General features: G+C 46.6%; 1 protein-coding gene across 3 annotated transcripts in view; it reads left to right on the top strand.

Annotated features, from left to right (window-relative positions):
- The window catches only part of svep1 (sushi, von Willebrand factor type A, EGF and pentraxin domain containing 1), a 139,517-nt gene that overhangs the window by 45,611 nt on the left and 78,691 nt on the right, over positions 1 to 15,215 (top strand). For all 3 annotated transcript variants that reach the window (XM_052459803.1, XM_052459805.1, XM_052459804.1), the window contains exon 3: positions 486 to 662. In XM_052459803.1, the coding sequence (XP_052315763.1) occupies positions 486 to 662 (177 nt within the window). The remainder of the gene's footprint in view (positions 1 to 485; positions 663 to 15,215) is intronic.

Here is a 15,215-nt window from a genome sequence, read left to right on the forward strand (position 1 = left end):
CAGGAAGAACAATCACTCGGCCAATCCTGCTTCTTTTGTTATTATTTATGAGTGAGGCAGATAAGTTTATCCAGCCCTGGCTTAGCGTAGCCTACATAACATTTTTACTATCACGCAATACAGATGTTTATACAGTAGTAGGCCAATTTACAGTAATCTACAGGATTGGAATTGACTCCATAGTTTTCAATGACTCAGAAAACAGTTTTCTCCCACCAGTGCTGACCCAACCAATTGGTTACCTTCTAATATCACAAATTGTATAGAAAAGACGAACACATGCTCCTTGACTAAAATCCCTTTTGTCCCTCTCTGACTCCCAACTTTTTCCTTCATCATAAGAACTATAAGATGCGTAAGAGGAACGGAACTGCAATCTCGTAAAATTGAAAAGGAAAAGATAATAAGGTTTATGAAAGAAAAACGTTGCTAATATCCTCTGGTGACCTTTGACCTTTGTGTTTATGACCTTTGTCTCCCCTCAGACCTGCCGACAGGAAGCTACATCCAGGAAGACCTATCCCGCTGCTCGTCCCTGTGCGAGGCCGGAGCGGACTGCTGTGACATCATGGCCAGCTGCAAGTGTGGCACCCACACGGGCCAGTACGACTGCATCTGTGAGAAGGGCCACTACGGCAAGGGGCTGCAGTACGAATGCACAGGTAGGAGGATACAGACACAGGGGAATGGGCCCAGGAAGGATAGCCATGTTGACTCTGTTCTTGTTGCCTCTTGAATGAATAAGTAAGCATAAAACACACTTTAAACTATAGTCTTCTACTATGCATCTAATGGCATAATTTGAGTCCACACACCACACGTTCTGAGTGCAGTGGTTTCAAGAACCTTTGTTAGTAAGGACATCACCCGGTAATTTGGAGAGTGACATCATCGTGCTGGTTTGAGACAGGGTGGTGAAGCTTATTACGTGATGTCAGAGAGTTTCAGCCTGGGCTAGTTCACCTGTGAAAACAGACCACTTGGCCCCAGGATGCCTGTGAGCTCACAGTGAGTGAAAGTCAAATAGTCCAAATGTCATTCATTCACTAAGGAGGCCGTGTAGGCAGTCTGTACTGAGATCCTGATCTAGAAATACAGGATTTCCCCAAGGTGTAGGAGCTGACCCTGGACTGTGTGTGTGTGTGTGTGTGTGTGTGTGTGTGTGTGTGTGTGTGAGCACTCGTGCGTGCGCGTGTGTGTGTTGACCCTAGACCTATCAGTGTGTAGAGAAGCCTGGCAGGGGTCTCGCTCTCTCTCTCCTTTCTCTCTCTCTCCACCCCCTTCTCTCTCTCTCCCCCTCTCTCTTGGTCTCTCTCTCTCATTCTCCTTTCTCTCTCTCTCTCTCCATCTCACTTCTCTCTCTCCCCCTCTCTCTCTGGTTCTCTCTCTCATTCTCCTTTCTCTCTCTCTCCACCCCCTCTCTCTCCCCCTCTCTCTCTTGGTCCCTCTCTCATTCTCCTTTCTCCACCCCCTCTCGCTCTCTCTCTCCACCCCTCTCTCTCTCTCTCTCTCTCTCTCTCAACCCCCTCCATCTCTCTCTCTCTCTCTCTCGCTCTCTCCCTCACCCCTCCCCTCTGTCTCACCCCCTCTGCCCCCCCCTCTCTCTCTCTCCACCCTCTCCTTTCTCTCTCCACCCTCTCTGTCTCTCTCCCTCCCTCTCTGTGTCTCTGCCCCCATCCTCAGCTGAGCATACACACACGTTGCATGTACATTGCTTCCAGCTTAACCCATTCTAACCTCTTTCATTCTCTCCTGTGTAAGCATGTCTGATCTTTTCATAATCTGTATTAGATGTAGGAGAACATTAGCAGACATTACAAAGACATTTGTTGAAAGACAGTCTGGTCTGAGGCAGCCCAACAACACGTCTGGGCCGACGATTTAATCAACTGGCTCCTCGGTGAACAACACAGTTAGTAAGCTCTGTCATTGTTGGAGAGTTAGGAGGCTGCAGAACGAAAAACAAACAACGGGCCACACGATGACTGACAGCTGTATTAACCATCAGCATTGCTGGATAGCGATCACCCGTAACCCAGAGGGGCGGGAGGGAAGGCGCCAGTAGCAAATCAGATGATTATCCCGTTTTGTAATTGGAGCGAAACTAGCCAACAATCTTCTCTTCTTTACAGGAGTAAATGGGTAACAATCAAGGCTGTTTTCTCTCTATGAGTCTCTCTGGATTGCAGGGACCATTTTGTGCACATTATTAGCACAATGTGCACCGTTTTGTTCGAGCCCAGCACTAGCACACCTGGTTCAACAACTGAGGGGGCTTGATGATTAGTTGAACTAGTTGTGCTGCTACTGCTAGGTTAGAACAAAAATGTAACACCGCCCCTGAAATATGTTGAGAGGAGAGACCATCAGGTTCATCATGGCGAACGCCTCCCAAATCACAATCAGATGTCAAGACGAAAGGCAGTCTGCTTATTAATTGCTGTTTCACGGTTTAATGAATTGCAGAGAGCAGACTGTGTGTGGGTGGATGTGTGCGTGCGTGTAAGCAGACAGACAGACATCCAGGCTCTAAGGGAGGAAGACGCCGTGTGACGCTAAGCTAGACCACACTGCTTCCTGTCTCTCTGTCTGTCTAGCCATCTCAAATTCAAATCTGCACCTCCAAGCCAGTTCCACTTCCTCTGTATTCTGGGACTGATTTAGACCTGGGATACCAGGTGGGTGCAATTCATTATCAGGTAGAACAGAAAACCAGCAGTACTGCGGTGAGATTTGAATATCCCTGGTCTAGCCGATAGGGAGGCAAATCTCTACGACCATAACAACCCTTTTCCATAACTACCCTTTTCTTTCAAATGCCCATGGCATAAAACCTGGTATTTTCTATACATAAATGTGCTACTGCATACAAACCTTAGTTGAAATGGACTTTCGGGAACGATAAAAACAACAGCCACCCACAGTATATGATTCAGACCCACATACTGGCCATTATCAGACATGAAACAGGATTTGATATTGATGTTGGTGTTGTGTTTCTGGGTGTCTCTGAAACACCACCAGGCTTAGCGGTTGGTGTTGTTGGGGTTGTGGGTAGCGTCTGGGCTTAGGTCGTCAGTGTCAGCACCGCTGGGCTGTGCTGTTGTTGGCAGAGATGGTGTTGTCTAGACTTTAGACTGGAGACTGGAAGTACGGGAGTATTTGGATGGTGGGGGACCTGATATTGTGGATGGAATGTTCAATGGCGCCGAAGAGGATGGCGTTTCACATGTGCTATTTTGCGTTGTTTGTAACTTTTTTGTTAAAACTTATTTTGTACATAATGCCGCTGCTACCGTCCCTTATGATCAAAAATAACTTTTGGACATCAGAACAGTGATTACTCACCTCGAACTGGAATATGCTTTTTCCTTTAACGAGTCTGACGAGAAGGATATACTGCTTTCCCGGGAACAGGCCCAAAACCTAGTCATTTGCGTGAAGAAAAGAAGGAGAAAAAAGGGGCGGAGGTCGGGCTGCCTTCTGAGAATACATAGGCGAGTGAGTAAACTCCCACTGCCCATTTTATTGGCCAATAAAATAAAATCGATGACCTATAAGATTATCCAACCTATAAGATTAGGTCATAAGATTATGACCTATAAGATTATAAGATTATCCGACCTACGATCAAGATTATCCTACCAACGGGTCATTAAAAACTGTAATATCTTCTGTTTCACCGAGTCGCGGCTGAACAACGACATGGATAATATAGAGCTGGCGGGATTTTTCCATGCACAGGCAGAACAGAGAAGCTACGTCTGGTAAAATGACGGGTGGAGGGGTGTGTCTATTTGTCAATAACAGCTGGTGATCATTGTATAATATTAAAGAAGTGTCTGTATTGGTATTGCTCGCCTGAGTACCTTATGATAAGCTTTAGACCACACTATCTGCCAAGAGAGTTCTCATCTATATTATTCGTAGCCGTTTATTTACCACCACAGACCGATGCTGGAACTAAGACCGCACTCAACCAACTCTATAAGGCCACAAGCAAACAAGAAAATGCTCATCCAGAAGTGGCGCTGATAGTGGCCTGGGACTTTAATGCAGCCAAACTTCAATCAGTTTGACCTTTCTACCAGCATGTCACATGTGCAACGAGAGGAAAACAAACTCTAGACCACCTTTACTCCATACACAGAGAGGCATACAAAGCTCTCCCCCGACCTCCATTTGGCAAAAACTAAAGCAGGAAGTACCAGTGACTCGCTCAATACAGAAGTGGTCAGATGACGTGGATGCTATGCTACAGGACTGTTTTGCTAGCAAAGACTGGAATATGTTCTGGGATTCATCCAACGGCATTGAGGAATATACCAACCCAGTCATCGGCTTCATCAATAAGTGCATCGATGACGTTGTCCCCACGGTGACCGTACGTACATATCCCAACCAGAAGCCATGGATTACAGGCAACATCCGCATTGAACTAAAGGCTAGAACTGCCGCTTTCAAGGAGCGGGACATTAATCCGGATGCTTATAAGAAATCCCGCTATGCCCTCAGACGAACCATCAAACAAGCAAAGAGTCAATACAGGATTAAGATTGAATCCTACTACACCGGCTCTGATGCTCGTCGGATGTGGCAGGGCTTGAAAACTATTACGGACTACAAAAGGAAACCCAGACGCAAGCTGCCCAGTGACGCGAGCCTAACACACGAGCTAAGTGCCTTTTATGCTCACTTTGAGGCAAACAACACTGAAGCATGCACGAGAGCACCAGCTGTTCTGGACGACTGTGTGATAATGTTCTCAGTAGCTGATGTGAGCAAGACTTTTAATCAGGTCAACATTCACAAAGCCTCAGGGCCAGATTACCAAAACGTGTACTCAACATTACATTTACATTTACATTTAAGTCATTTAGCAGACGCTCTTATCCAGAGCGACTTACAAATTGGTGCATTCACCTTATGACATCCAGTGGAACAGTCACTTTACAATAGTGCATCTAAATCTTAAAAGGGGGGGTGAGAAGGATTACTTATCCTATCCTAGGTATTCCTTAAAGAGGTGGGGTTTCAGGTGTCTCCGGAAGGTGGCGATTGACTCCTCTGTCCTGGCGTCGTGAGGGAGTTTGTTCCACCATTGGGGGCCAGAGCAGCGAACAGTTTTGACTGGGCTGAGCGGGAACTGTACTTCCTCAGTGGTAGGGAGGCGAGCAGGCCAGAGGTGGATGAACGCAGTGCCCTTGTTTGGGTGTAGGGCCTGATCAGAGCCTGGAGGTACTGAGGTGCCGTTCCCCTCACAGCTCCGTAGGCAAGCACCATGGTCTTGTAGTGGATGCGAGCTTCAACTGGAAGCCAGTGGAGAGAGCGGAGGAGCGGGGTGACGTGAGAGAACTTGGGAAGGTTGAACACCAGACGGGCTGCAGCGTTCTGGATGAGTTGTAGAGGTTTAATGGCACAGGCAGGGAGCCCAGCCAACAGCAAGTTGCAGTAGTCCAGACGGGAGATGACAAGTGCCTGGATTAGGACCTGCGCCGCTTCCTGTGTGAGGCAGGGTCGTACTCTGCGGATGTTGTAGAGCATGAACCTACAGGAACGGGCCACCGCCTTGATGTTAGTTGAGAACGACAGGGTGTTGTCCAGGATCACGCCAAGGTTCTTAGCGCTCTGGGAGGAGGACACAGAGTTGTCAACCGTGATGGCGAGATCATGGAACGGGCAGTCCTTCCCCGGGAGGAAGAGCAGCTCCGTCTTGCCGAGGTTCAGCTTGAGGTGGTGATCCGTCATCCACACTGATATGTCTGCCAGACATGCAGAGATGCGATTCGCCACCTGGTCATCAGAAGGGGGAAAGATTAATTGTGTGTCATCTGCATAGCAATGATAGGAGAGACCATGTGAGGTTATGACAGAGCCAAGTGACTTGGTGTATAGCGAGAATAGGAGAGGGCCTAGAACAGAGCCCTGGGGGACACCAGTGGTGAGAGCGCGTGGTGAGGAGACAGATTCTCGCCACGCCACCTGGTAGGAGCGACCTGTCAGGTAGGACGCAATCCAAGCGTGGGCCGCGCCGGAGATGCCCAACTCGGAGAGGGTGGAGAGGAGGATCTGATGGTTCACAGTATCGAAGGCAGCCGATAGGTCTAGAAGGATGAGAGCAGAGGAGAGAGAGTTAGCTTTAGCGGTGCGGAGCGCCTCCGTGATACAGAGAAGAGCAGTCTCAGTTGAATGACTAGTCTTGAAACCTGACTGATTTGGATCAAGAAGGTCATTCTGAGAGAGATAGCGGGAGAGCTGGCCAAGGACGGCACGTTCAAGAGTTTTGGAGAGAAACTCAAAGCATGCGTGGCCCAACTGTCAAGGGTCTTCACTGACATTTTTAACCTCTCCCTGACCGAGTCTGTAATACCTACGAACCACTGCCTGTTCACCCCGCTACCATCCCGAAGGTGAGGTCAGTACAGGTGCATCAATGTTGGGACCGAGAGACTGAAAAATAGCTTCTATCTCAAGTCCATCAGACTGTTAAACAGCCGTCTCTAACACAGAGAGGCTGCTGCCTACATACAGACTTGAAATAATTGGCCACTTTAGTAAATAGATCACTAGTCACTTTAAGAATGCCATTTTAATAATGTTTACATATCTTGCATTACTCATCCTGTATACTGTATTTTTATACATCTATTGCATCTTGCCTACGCCGCTTGATCATCGCTCATCATTATATTTACATGTATATAATCTTATTCCATCCCTTTAGGTTTGTGTGTATTAGGTAGTTATTAGGGAATTATTTGATTACTTGTTAGATATTACTGCACTGTCGGAACTAGAAGCACAATCATTTCGCTACACTCGCAATAACATCTGCTACGCATGTGTGTGTGACGAATCAAACTTGATTTGATTTTATACATGTTTCAAACAGACCACCATAGTTCCTGTGCCCAAGGAAGCAAAGGTAAATCAATACCGCCTTGTAGCACTCATGTCGGTAGCTATGAAGTGCTTTGAAAGGCTGGTCATGGCTCACATCAACAGCATCCTCCCGGACACCCTAGACCCACTCCAATTCGCATACCGCCCCAACAGATCCACAGAAGACACAATCTCAATTGCACTCCACACTGCTCTTTCCCACCTGGACAAAAGGAACACCTATATTAGAATGCTGTTCATTGACTACAGCTCAGCATTCAACATCATAGTGCCCACGAAGCTCATCACTAAGCTAGGGACCCTGGGACTAAACACCTCCCTCTGCAACTGGATCCTGAACTTCCTGACGGGCCGCCCCCAGGTGGTAAGGGTAGGTAACAACACATCCGCCACACTGATACTCAACACTGGGATCCCTCAGGGGTGTGTACTTAGTCCCCTCCTGTACTCCCTGTTCACCCACGACTGCGTGGCCAAACACAACTCCAATACCATCATTAAGTTTGTTGACGACACAACAGTGGTAGGTCGACAGCGATGAGACAGCCTATCGGTTCGAGAGTTTCAAGTTCCTTGGTGTCCACATCACCAACAAACTATCATGGTCCAAACACACCAAGACAGTCGTGAAGAGGGCACGACAAAAATTCTACAGCTGCACCATCGAGAGCATCCTGACTGGTTGCATCACCACCTGGTATGGCAACTGCTCAGCATCTGACCGTAAGGCGCAACAGAGGGTAGTGCGTACTGCCCAGTACATCACTGGGGCCAAGCATCCTGCCATCCAGGACCTATATAACAGGTGGTGTCAGAAGAAAGCCTCAAAAATTGTCAAAGACTCCAATCACCCAAGTCATAGACTGTTTTCTCTGCTACTGCATGGCAAGCGGTACCGGAGCGCCATGTCTAGGGCCAAAATTCTCCTTAACAGCTTCTACTCCCAAGCCATAAGACTGCTGAACAATTAATCTAACGGCCACTGGACTCTTTACATTGACCCCCCCCTCCCATTTGTTTTGTACACTGGTCCTAATCGCTGTTTGTTATCTCTGCATAGTCACTTCCCCTCTACCTACGTGCACAAGCGACCTTGACTAACCTGTTCCCACTCACGTTGACTCGGTATCGGTACCCCCTGTATATAGCCTCGTTATTGTTATTTTATTGTGTTCCTTTTTAAAATGATCATAACTGATGTCCAAGATGTGTGTGTGTGTGTGTGTGTGTGTGTGTGTGTGTGTGTGTGTGTGTGTGTGTGTGTGTGTGTGTGTGTGTGTGTGTGTGTGTGTGTGTGTGTGTGTGTGTGTGTGTGTGTGTGTGTGTGTGTGTGTGTGTGTGTGTGCGTGCATGCGTGCGTGAGTGTGTGTGTGTGCGTGACGTGTGCCAGCTTGAGTCTACCGTGAACCCAGGGGTGGGGGTGGGGGTGGGGGTGGGGGGTGGGGGTTATTTCCTCTAAGCTCACAATGTAAATATTTGCTCTCGTTAGACTGGTCCGATGAGATTCTAGGAGGAGGAAGCCTCGAGGTGCACATAAATCAGACGCTGGAATAAAAGTGACAAAAACGAGAAAAAGGATAGGAATCTTGGATATGCTGGAAAGGATAGAGAATTCCAGGGAAGAGGATGAATGCTGCAATCGCCCCCCCAACCCCTGTTACGTCTCCTGTGTGCAGTACTAATAATGTAGTGTAAATGCGATCGGGACAAGTGTTTGGTATGGGACTAGAGGAATGCATGAGAAGCCCTAACAGTCCATTCATTATCCGACTCTCTCCAGCTCTTCGCTCCCCGCATTCTCACAGAGTCTTGTGTCAGACAACAAGCTACAATGTTCCCTATCTCAAAGGTTATGTCACAGTTATCTCTCCTTCTTCCTGAAGTATGCACTTGTTCACTCCCCTTCACTGACTTCAAAGGAATTTTTTTTAAAGATGGTGGAAATGTCCGATAGCCCAATTACTATTGGGACGCACCCAGCCTCCCACTGAGTTGTGGATCAGGCAGGTCAAACAGACAGAGAACAGCTACAGTGTTCCCCATCTCAGGGTGAAAGACGATTGGTTCCAGAGACGGACAGGGTCCAGAAACGGCCCCGATACGTAGAGAGAGAATCACCGGACTCTGGCTGATTGATGTACTCCTGTCCTTATCCAGCCAGTCAGTGAGTTGCTGGATCGGCAACAGAGCTACGGTCCGTAGAGAGAGAATCACTGGGAGAGTGTGAGCTTCAGTTCAGGGGTGTAGACTTGTCCTGAGCCAGACATAAAGTGATAAAATGCTCAAACTTTTCCGCTGTACTTTTGAGGCCTCCCAAATCTGAAAATCCAGATTCTGGCTAACACCAGTAGCATTGTCTTGCCAATGACCTGCTTTGCGTTTGGTTGGCCAACGTAAACCAAACATTTGTCTTTTATATTGAGCAATTTCACTCGTAGCTATTCTGAACCCAGGTCAGTTTTGAAGTTACCGGGATCAGACATAAACCCCTATTTCTGTTTTGACTTATATTCACATACACTACTTGCTATGGCCCATTCATACAAAAACAATAACTACTATAGAAGTAATATGATAGATGGGCGTCTGGAGCTTGCCTTAGGAAGCAATACAATACACGTGTTTACACTGTCAGACGACACCCTACACACACTTCTTCAGCTCTGTGTGTGTGTGTGTGTGTGTGTGTGTGTGTGTGTGTGTGTGTGTGTGTGTGTGTGTGTGTGTGTGTGTGTGTGTGTGTGTGTGTGTGTGTGTGTGTGTGTGTGTGTGTGTGTGTGCGTTTGCCTGTATGTGTGTTTGTGTGTGTGTGTGTGTGCGTGTGTCTGCTAAGGTTATGTAAACGTTACCATTATGGATCCCTTCCTAACTATGAGCCTCTACCCCCCCCCCCACCCTCCCCCACCCTCCCCCACCCCACCCTCCCCCACCCACCCTCCCCAACAACCAATGGCAACGCGTCCACAGAAAGAGAGAAAAAACTGCCAAAAGTCAACAAGTTGCTCAACAAACATCGGCGTGACGGTCCAAAAAAACATTATTTTTCTTTGGCAGTGGAGACCGTCCTGGCGAATGCCTGAGATTCTCTGAGGACACTTAGAAGTTGGAGGGTCAAGAGGGGGCCTCCTCATTTCTTAAATTGATGGGTTGGAGGTTTAGATTTTGGGTTTTGTCTGTTGCTGTTGTTATTGGAGGACTGGAGGAGATTTTTTTTTTTTTTTGGGGGGCTCTGTTGTTGTGGAGGGGGCTGATGCCCCTAGCAGTCAATGGGTGGACGGTGCCAGACTAGACTGGCGCCATCACCCCTTAGAGAAACAGAGCCTATTTGCTGAGTTATTGGCTTGAGAGTTATGCAGAGAGATTCGCTCTATATCTATCATGACACAAGGCGAGACCCAGATGCAGACACAGGAAGCAGATGGTTGGAGTCTTACAATATTTATTCATCCAATCGGGGAAGGCAAGAGAATAGTTGTGGACAGGCAAAAGGGTCAAAGAGGTACCGAAGGGCAGGCAGAATCAAGGTCAGGACAGGCAGGATGATCTGGCAGGCGGGAAAGTAGTCCAGAGTCAGGCAGGGGTCAAAACCGGGGAAACTATCGAAAAGAGAATCACAAACGGAGTACTGGGGGAAAACCACGCCGGTTGACTTGACTAACATACAAGACGAACTGGCACAGAGGAAACACAGGGATAAATACACTGGGGAGAATAAGCGAAACCTGGAGGGAGTGGAGTTGTGTCTCCCATAAAGTCAGGGCCGGATTAAGAAATCATAGGCCCCTGGACTTTGGGTTTTTATAGCTCCCCCCATGTTCCCGGCACACCCTAATTTTCTGTAAACAAATCCAGGCACAAAGATGCAATTCGGTGCATAGAAGCCTAATAACCATAACTTTGTGGCATAGGATACAGTTGAGCAGAGGCATTTTCAGGATTTCCACACATGGGGATTTATTTTTTTGCTGGGTCCGTAAAACAATTGGCCTTTCATGAATGCATTTCATGCAATTCTATGTCGTTTACGTGACAGAAGACATCAGAATCTAAGATACTGTTCGATCAAAATTGGGAGTTGTTCAGAAAATATTTTTTCTATTGGTTCTGCAGATTAGCGTTCTCTTTTCAGCAGTTTGCTTTCCAAACTGTACGTTTTTCCCGCGATAGTATTTTGAAATGTGGCAAACTGACAGCCTCAACCAACCATAGAAATATAATCCATAGATGGCAGTTCCCATTCAAGTCAGGACTGGCAGCCATTGATAGTGTACCCATGAGTTTAACAGTCAAATTGCCAGGGTAAGAGGTTCCAAAACCCTTCTATGGATTATAAACTCAGCAAAAAAGAAACGTCCTCTCACTGTCAACTGCGTTTATTTTCAGCAAACGTAACATGTGTAAATATTTGTATGAACATAACAAGATTCAACAAATGAGACATAAACTGAACAAGTTCCACAGACATGTGACTAACAGCAATTGAATCATGTGTCCCCGAACAAAGGGGGAGTCAAAATCAAAAGTAACCGTCAGTATCTGGTGTGGCCACCAGCTGCATTAAGTAATGCAGTGCATCTCCTCCTCATGGACTGCACCAGATGTGCAAGTTCTTGCTGTGAGATGTTACTCCGCTCTTCCACCAAGGCAACTGCAAGTTCCTGGACATTGCTGGGGGGGGGGGCTCTAGCCCTCACCCTCCGATCCAACAGGTCCCAGACGTGCTCAATGGGATTGAGATCCGGGCTCTTCGCTGGTCATGACAGAACACTGACATTCCTGTCTTGAGGTAAATAGCTCACAGAATGAGCAGTATGGCTGGTGGCGTTGTCATGCTGGAGGGTCATGTCAGGATGAGCCTGCAGGAAAGGTACCACATGAGGGAGGAGGACATCTTCCCTGTAACGCACAGCGTTGAGATTGCCTGCAATGACAACAAGCTCAGTCCGATGATGTTGTGACACATCCCTCCCAGACCATGACGGACCCTCCACCTCCAAATTGATCCCGCTCCAGAGTACAGACCCCGGTGTAATGCTCATTCCTTCGACGATATACTCGAATCCGACCATCACCCCTGGTGAGACAATACCGTGACTCGTCAGTGAAAAGCCCTTTTTGCCATTCCTGTCTGGTCCAGCGACGGTGGGTTTGTGCCCATAGATGACGTTGTTGCCGGGAATGTCTGGTGAGGACCTGCCTTACAACAGGCCTACAAGCCTACAAGCCTCTCAGCCTATTGCAGACAATCTGAGCACTGATGGAGGGATTGTGCGTTCCTGGTGTAACTTGGGCAATTGTTGTTGCCAACCTGTACCTGTCCCGCAGGTGTGATGTTCGGATGTACCGATCCTGTGCAGGTGTTGTTACACGTGGTCTGCCACAGAGAGGACGATCAGCTGTCCGTCCTGTCTCCCTGTAGCGCTCTCTTAGGCGTCTCACAGTACGGACATTGCAATTTATTGCCCTGGCCACATCTGTAGTCCTCATGCCTCCTTGCAGCATGCCTAAGGCACGTTGACGCAGATGAGCAGGGAGCATAGGCATCTTTCTTTTGGTGTTTTTCAGATTCCGTAGAAAGGCCTCTTTAGTGTCCAAAGTTTTCATAACTGTGACCTTAATTGCCTTCAAGTTGTTAGTGTCTCAACTGCCTTTCCATAGGTTCATGTTCATTAATTGTTTATGGTTCATTGAACAAGCACGGGAAACAGTGTTTAAACCCTTTACAATGAAGATCTGTGAAGTTATTTGGATTTTTACAAATGATCTTTGAAGGACAGGGTCCTGAAAAAGGGACGTTACTTTTCTTGCTGAGTTTATGTCTATGGCCACAACGCAACAAGGTGTTATGGTGTGGTGTGCATTTTCCTGCCATGGTTTAGGTCCACTTGTAGAATGTATGCCACGGCACATTGAAGCTTTTCTGGTAGCTCGCGTTGGCCCAACACCCTATTCAGTTTCACGTCTTATGTATGGTATGTATGGTATGTATGGTATATGTATGGTATGTATGGTATATGTATGGTATGTATGGTATGTATGGTATGTATGGTATATGTATGGTATGTATGGTATATGTATGGTATGTATGGTATATGTATGGTATGTATGGTATATGTATGGTATGTATGGTATATGTATGGTATGTATGGTATATGTATGGTATGTATGGTATATGTATGGTATGTATGGTATATGTATGGTATGTATGGTATGTATGGTATGTATGGTATATGTATGGTATGTATGGTATATGTATGGTATGTATGGTATGTATGGTATGTATGGTATATGTATGGTATGTATGGTATATGTATGGTATGTATGGTATATGTATGGTATGTATGGTATATGTATGGTATGTATGGTATATGTATGGTATGTATGGTATATGTATGGTATGTATGGTATGTATGGTATGTATGGTATATGTATGGTATGTATGGTATATGTATGGTATGTATGGTATATGTATGGTATGTATGGTATATGTATGGTATGTATGGTATATGTATGGTATGTATGGTATATGTATGGTATGTATGGTATACGTCCTCCAACAAAATGCTTACTTTGAAAGGTTCCTTCTCGACAATGCGCTTAATCCAGACATTTCTCCACGTTTCTCCATCATTTTTAAAGTCATTTTGATGCTGTGTTATCGTCAACCCTGTTAGAGGCCCAACAGTAACCCTATCCGTTTGATGTTATATGTGAATTTAATGGTACAAGGATTCTTGATCAATTACATTATTTTGGATTTATCTCAAACCTGATTTTAAATAGTTAGGCAGTTACATACTACTAAGGTTAAATGATCTTACTTCATAGGATTGTATTGCCTGAGATGAGAAAAGGTGTTTTTCCGTAGGCTAAACACATCCTCCGTGCAAATCAATGGTGAATGAAGAGATGTTATAAAGTGAATTTCTTAAAGAGTTTGCATGTCCAAAAAGCACCCGTTTTGTGGAACAACCCACAGGCAGCTCGATTCTGCTCTTTTCTTCACTAATTAGATCATTAGATATCAGATCAGCTCTGAAAAGTATCTGATGTGAAAGGATTTGATATTGATTCAAAAGGTTGGTCAGAAGACCATTTATTGGAAAAAAGATCAGAATTGGGTTGCCTGTATAAGTGTAGCCTTATACTGTAGGTCCATAAAGCTTTAACTGATTTCTTTGAGAGAGGGAATGTGATGGAGGACAGGGACAAGGTCCGTAAAACAAACGCAGCTCTTTTTGTAAACAGGCTATGTGTGTGTGTGTGTGTGTGTGTGTGTGTGTGTGTGTGTGTGTGTGTGTGTGTGTGTGTGTGTGTGTGTGTGTGTGTGTGTGTGTGTGTGTGTGTGTGTGTGTGTGTGTGTGTGTGTGTGTGTGTGTGTGTGTGTGTGTGTGTGTGTGTGTGTGTGTGTGTGTGCTAATTTGTGTGTTCTGCGTGTGTGCAGGGCGGCTTGAAATACGAGCAGCCGTGAAACTGCCAGTAGCGTCAGGCTCAGCCTAACTGCTCATCATTAACACTCCTCCATCCACTCCTTGCCCCCTACTCTGTGTAAGTAGCCATTACACAGAGTAGAAACACCCTTTGTTAAATGTGCTCTAATTCCTCTTCCTGGGGGCTGCCCAGAGGCCTACCATACAAGGGCACAGTAGCAACACACGTACTCAGAAGGCGAAGACAGAGACAGGCATGCTACACACACACAGATACACGCTAGACACACACTCACAATAAACACGCTAGACCAGGCGTCCCAACAATATTCAGCCGTGGGCAGAACATAATTACAAATAATTGACCACATGAAGCCCAAATAAATATATTTCAGAAGAATAGTAATTTCAAACCTTGATTAGATTGGGACACCGCACACGCACACACGCACGCACGCACGCACGCACACACACACACACACACACGTATGCTCACTGCATACGCAAGCTTCACATGTGGCGGTGTATGCCCTTTCTGACTCTTTTTTGTATGACCTCTTTTTGTCTGAGTGTCTCGGACTCTATCCCTCTCTGTCTCTCTCCCTCCTCCCTCCTCCCTCCTCCCTCCTCCCCCTCTCTCCTCTCTCCTCTCTCCTCTCTTGTGTTAATGTCTGGGTGTCAGGGTGTTTTGTGGTCTGTCCAGCGTTAGGTCCTGCAGGGAGAGGTGCTGAAGAGGGGGGGCACACGCTCTGTCTGAGGACCAGGGGCAGGGGTCTGAATGGGGACGGGATGAGACGGGGGGGTTCAGGAAGTCTGCAGCTGTACTCTGGAACAAGGGCCTCTCTCTCTCTCTCTCTCTCTCTCTCTCTATATATATATATA

The sequence above is a fragment of the Oncorhynchus keta genome, chromosome 13, assembly GCF_023373465.1.
Source record: "Oncorhynchus keta strain PuntledgeMale-10-30-2019 chromosome 13, Oket_V2, whole genome shotgun sequence".
Taxonomy (NCBI): domain Eukaryota; kingdom Metazoa; phylum Chordata; class Actinopteri; order Salmoniformes; family Salmonidae; genus Oncorhynchus; species Oncorhynchus keta.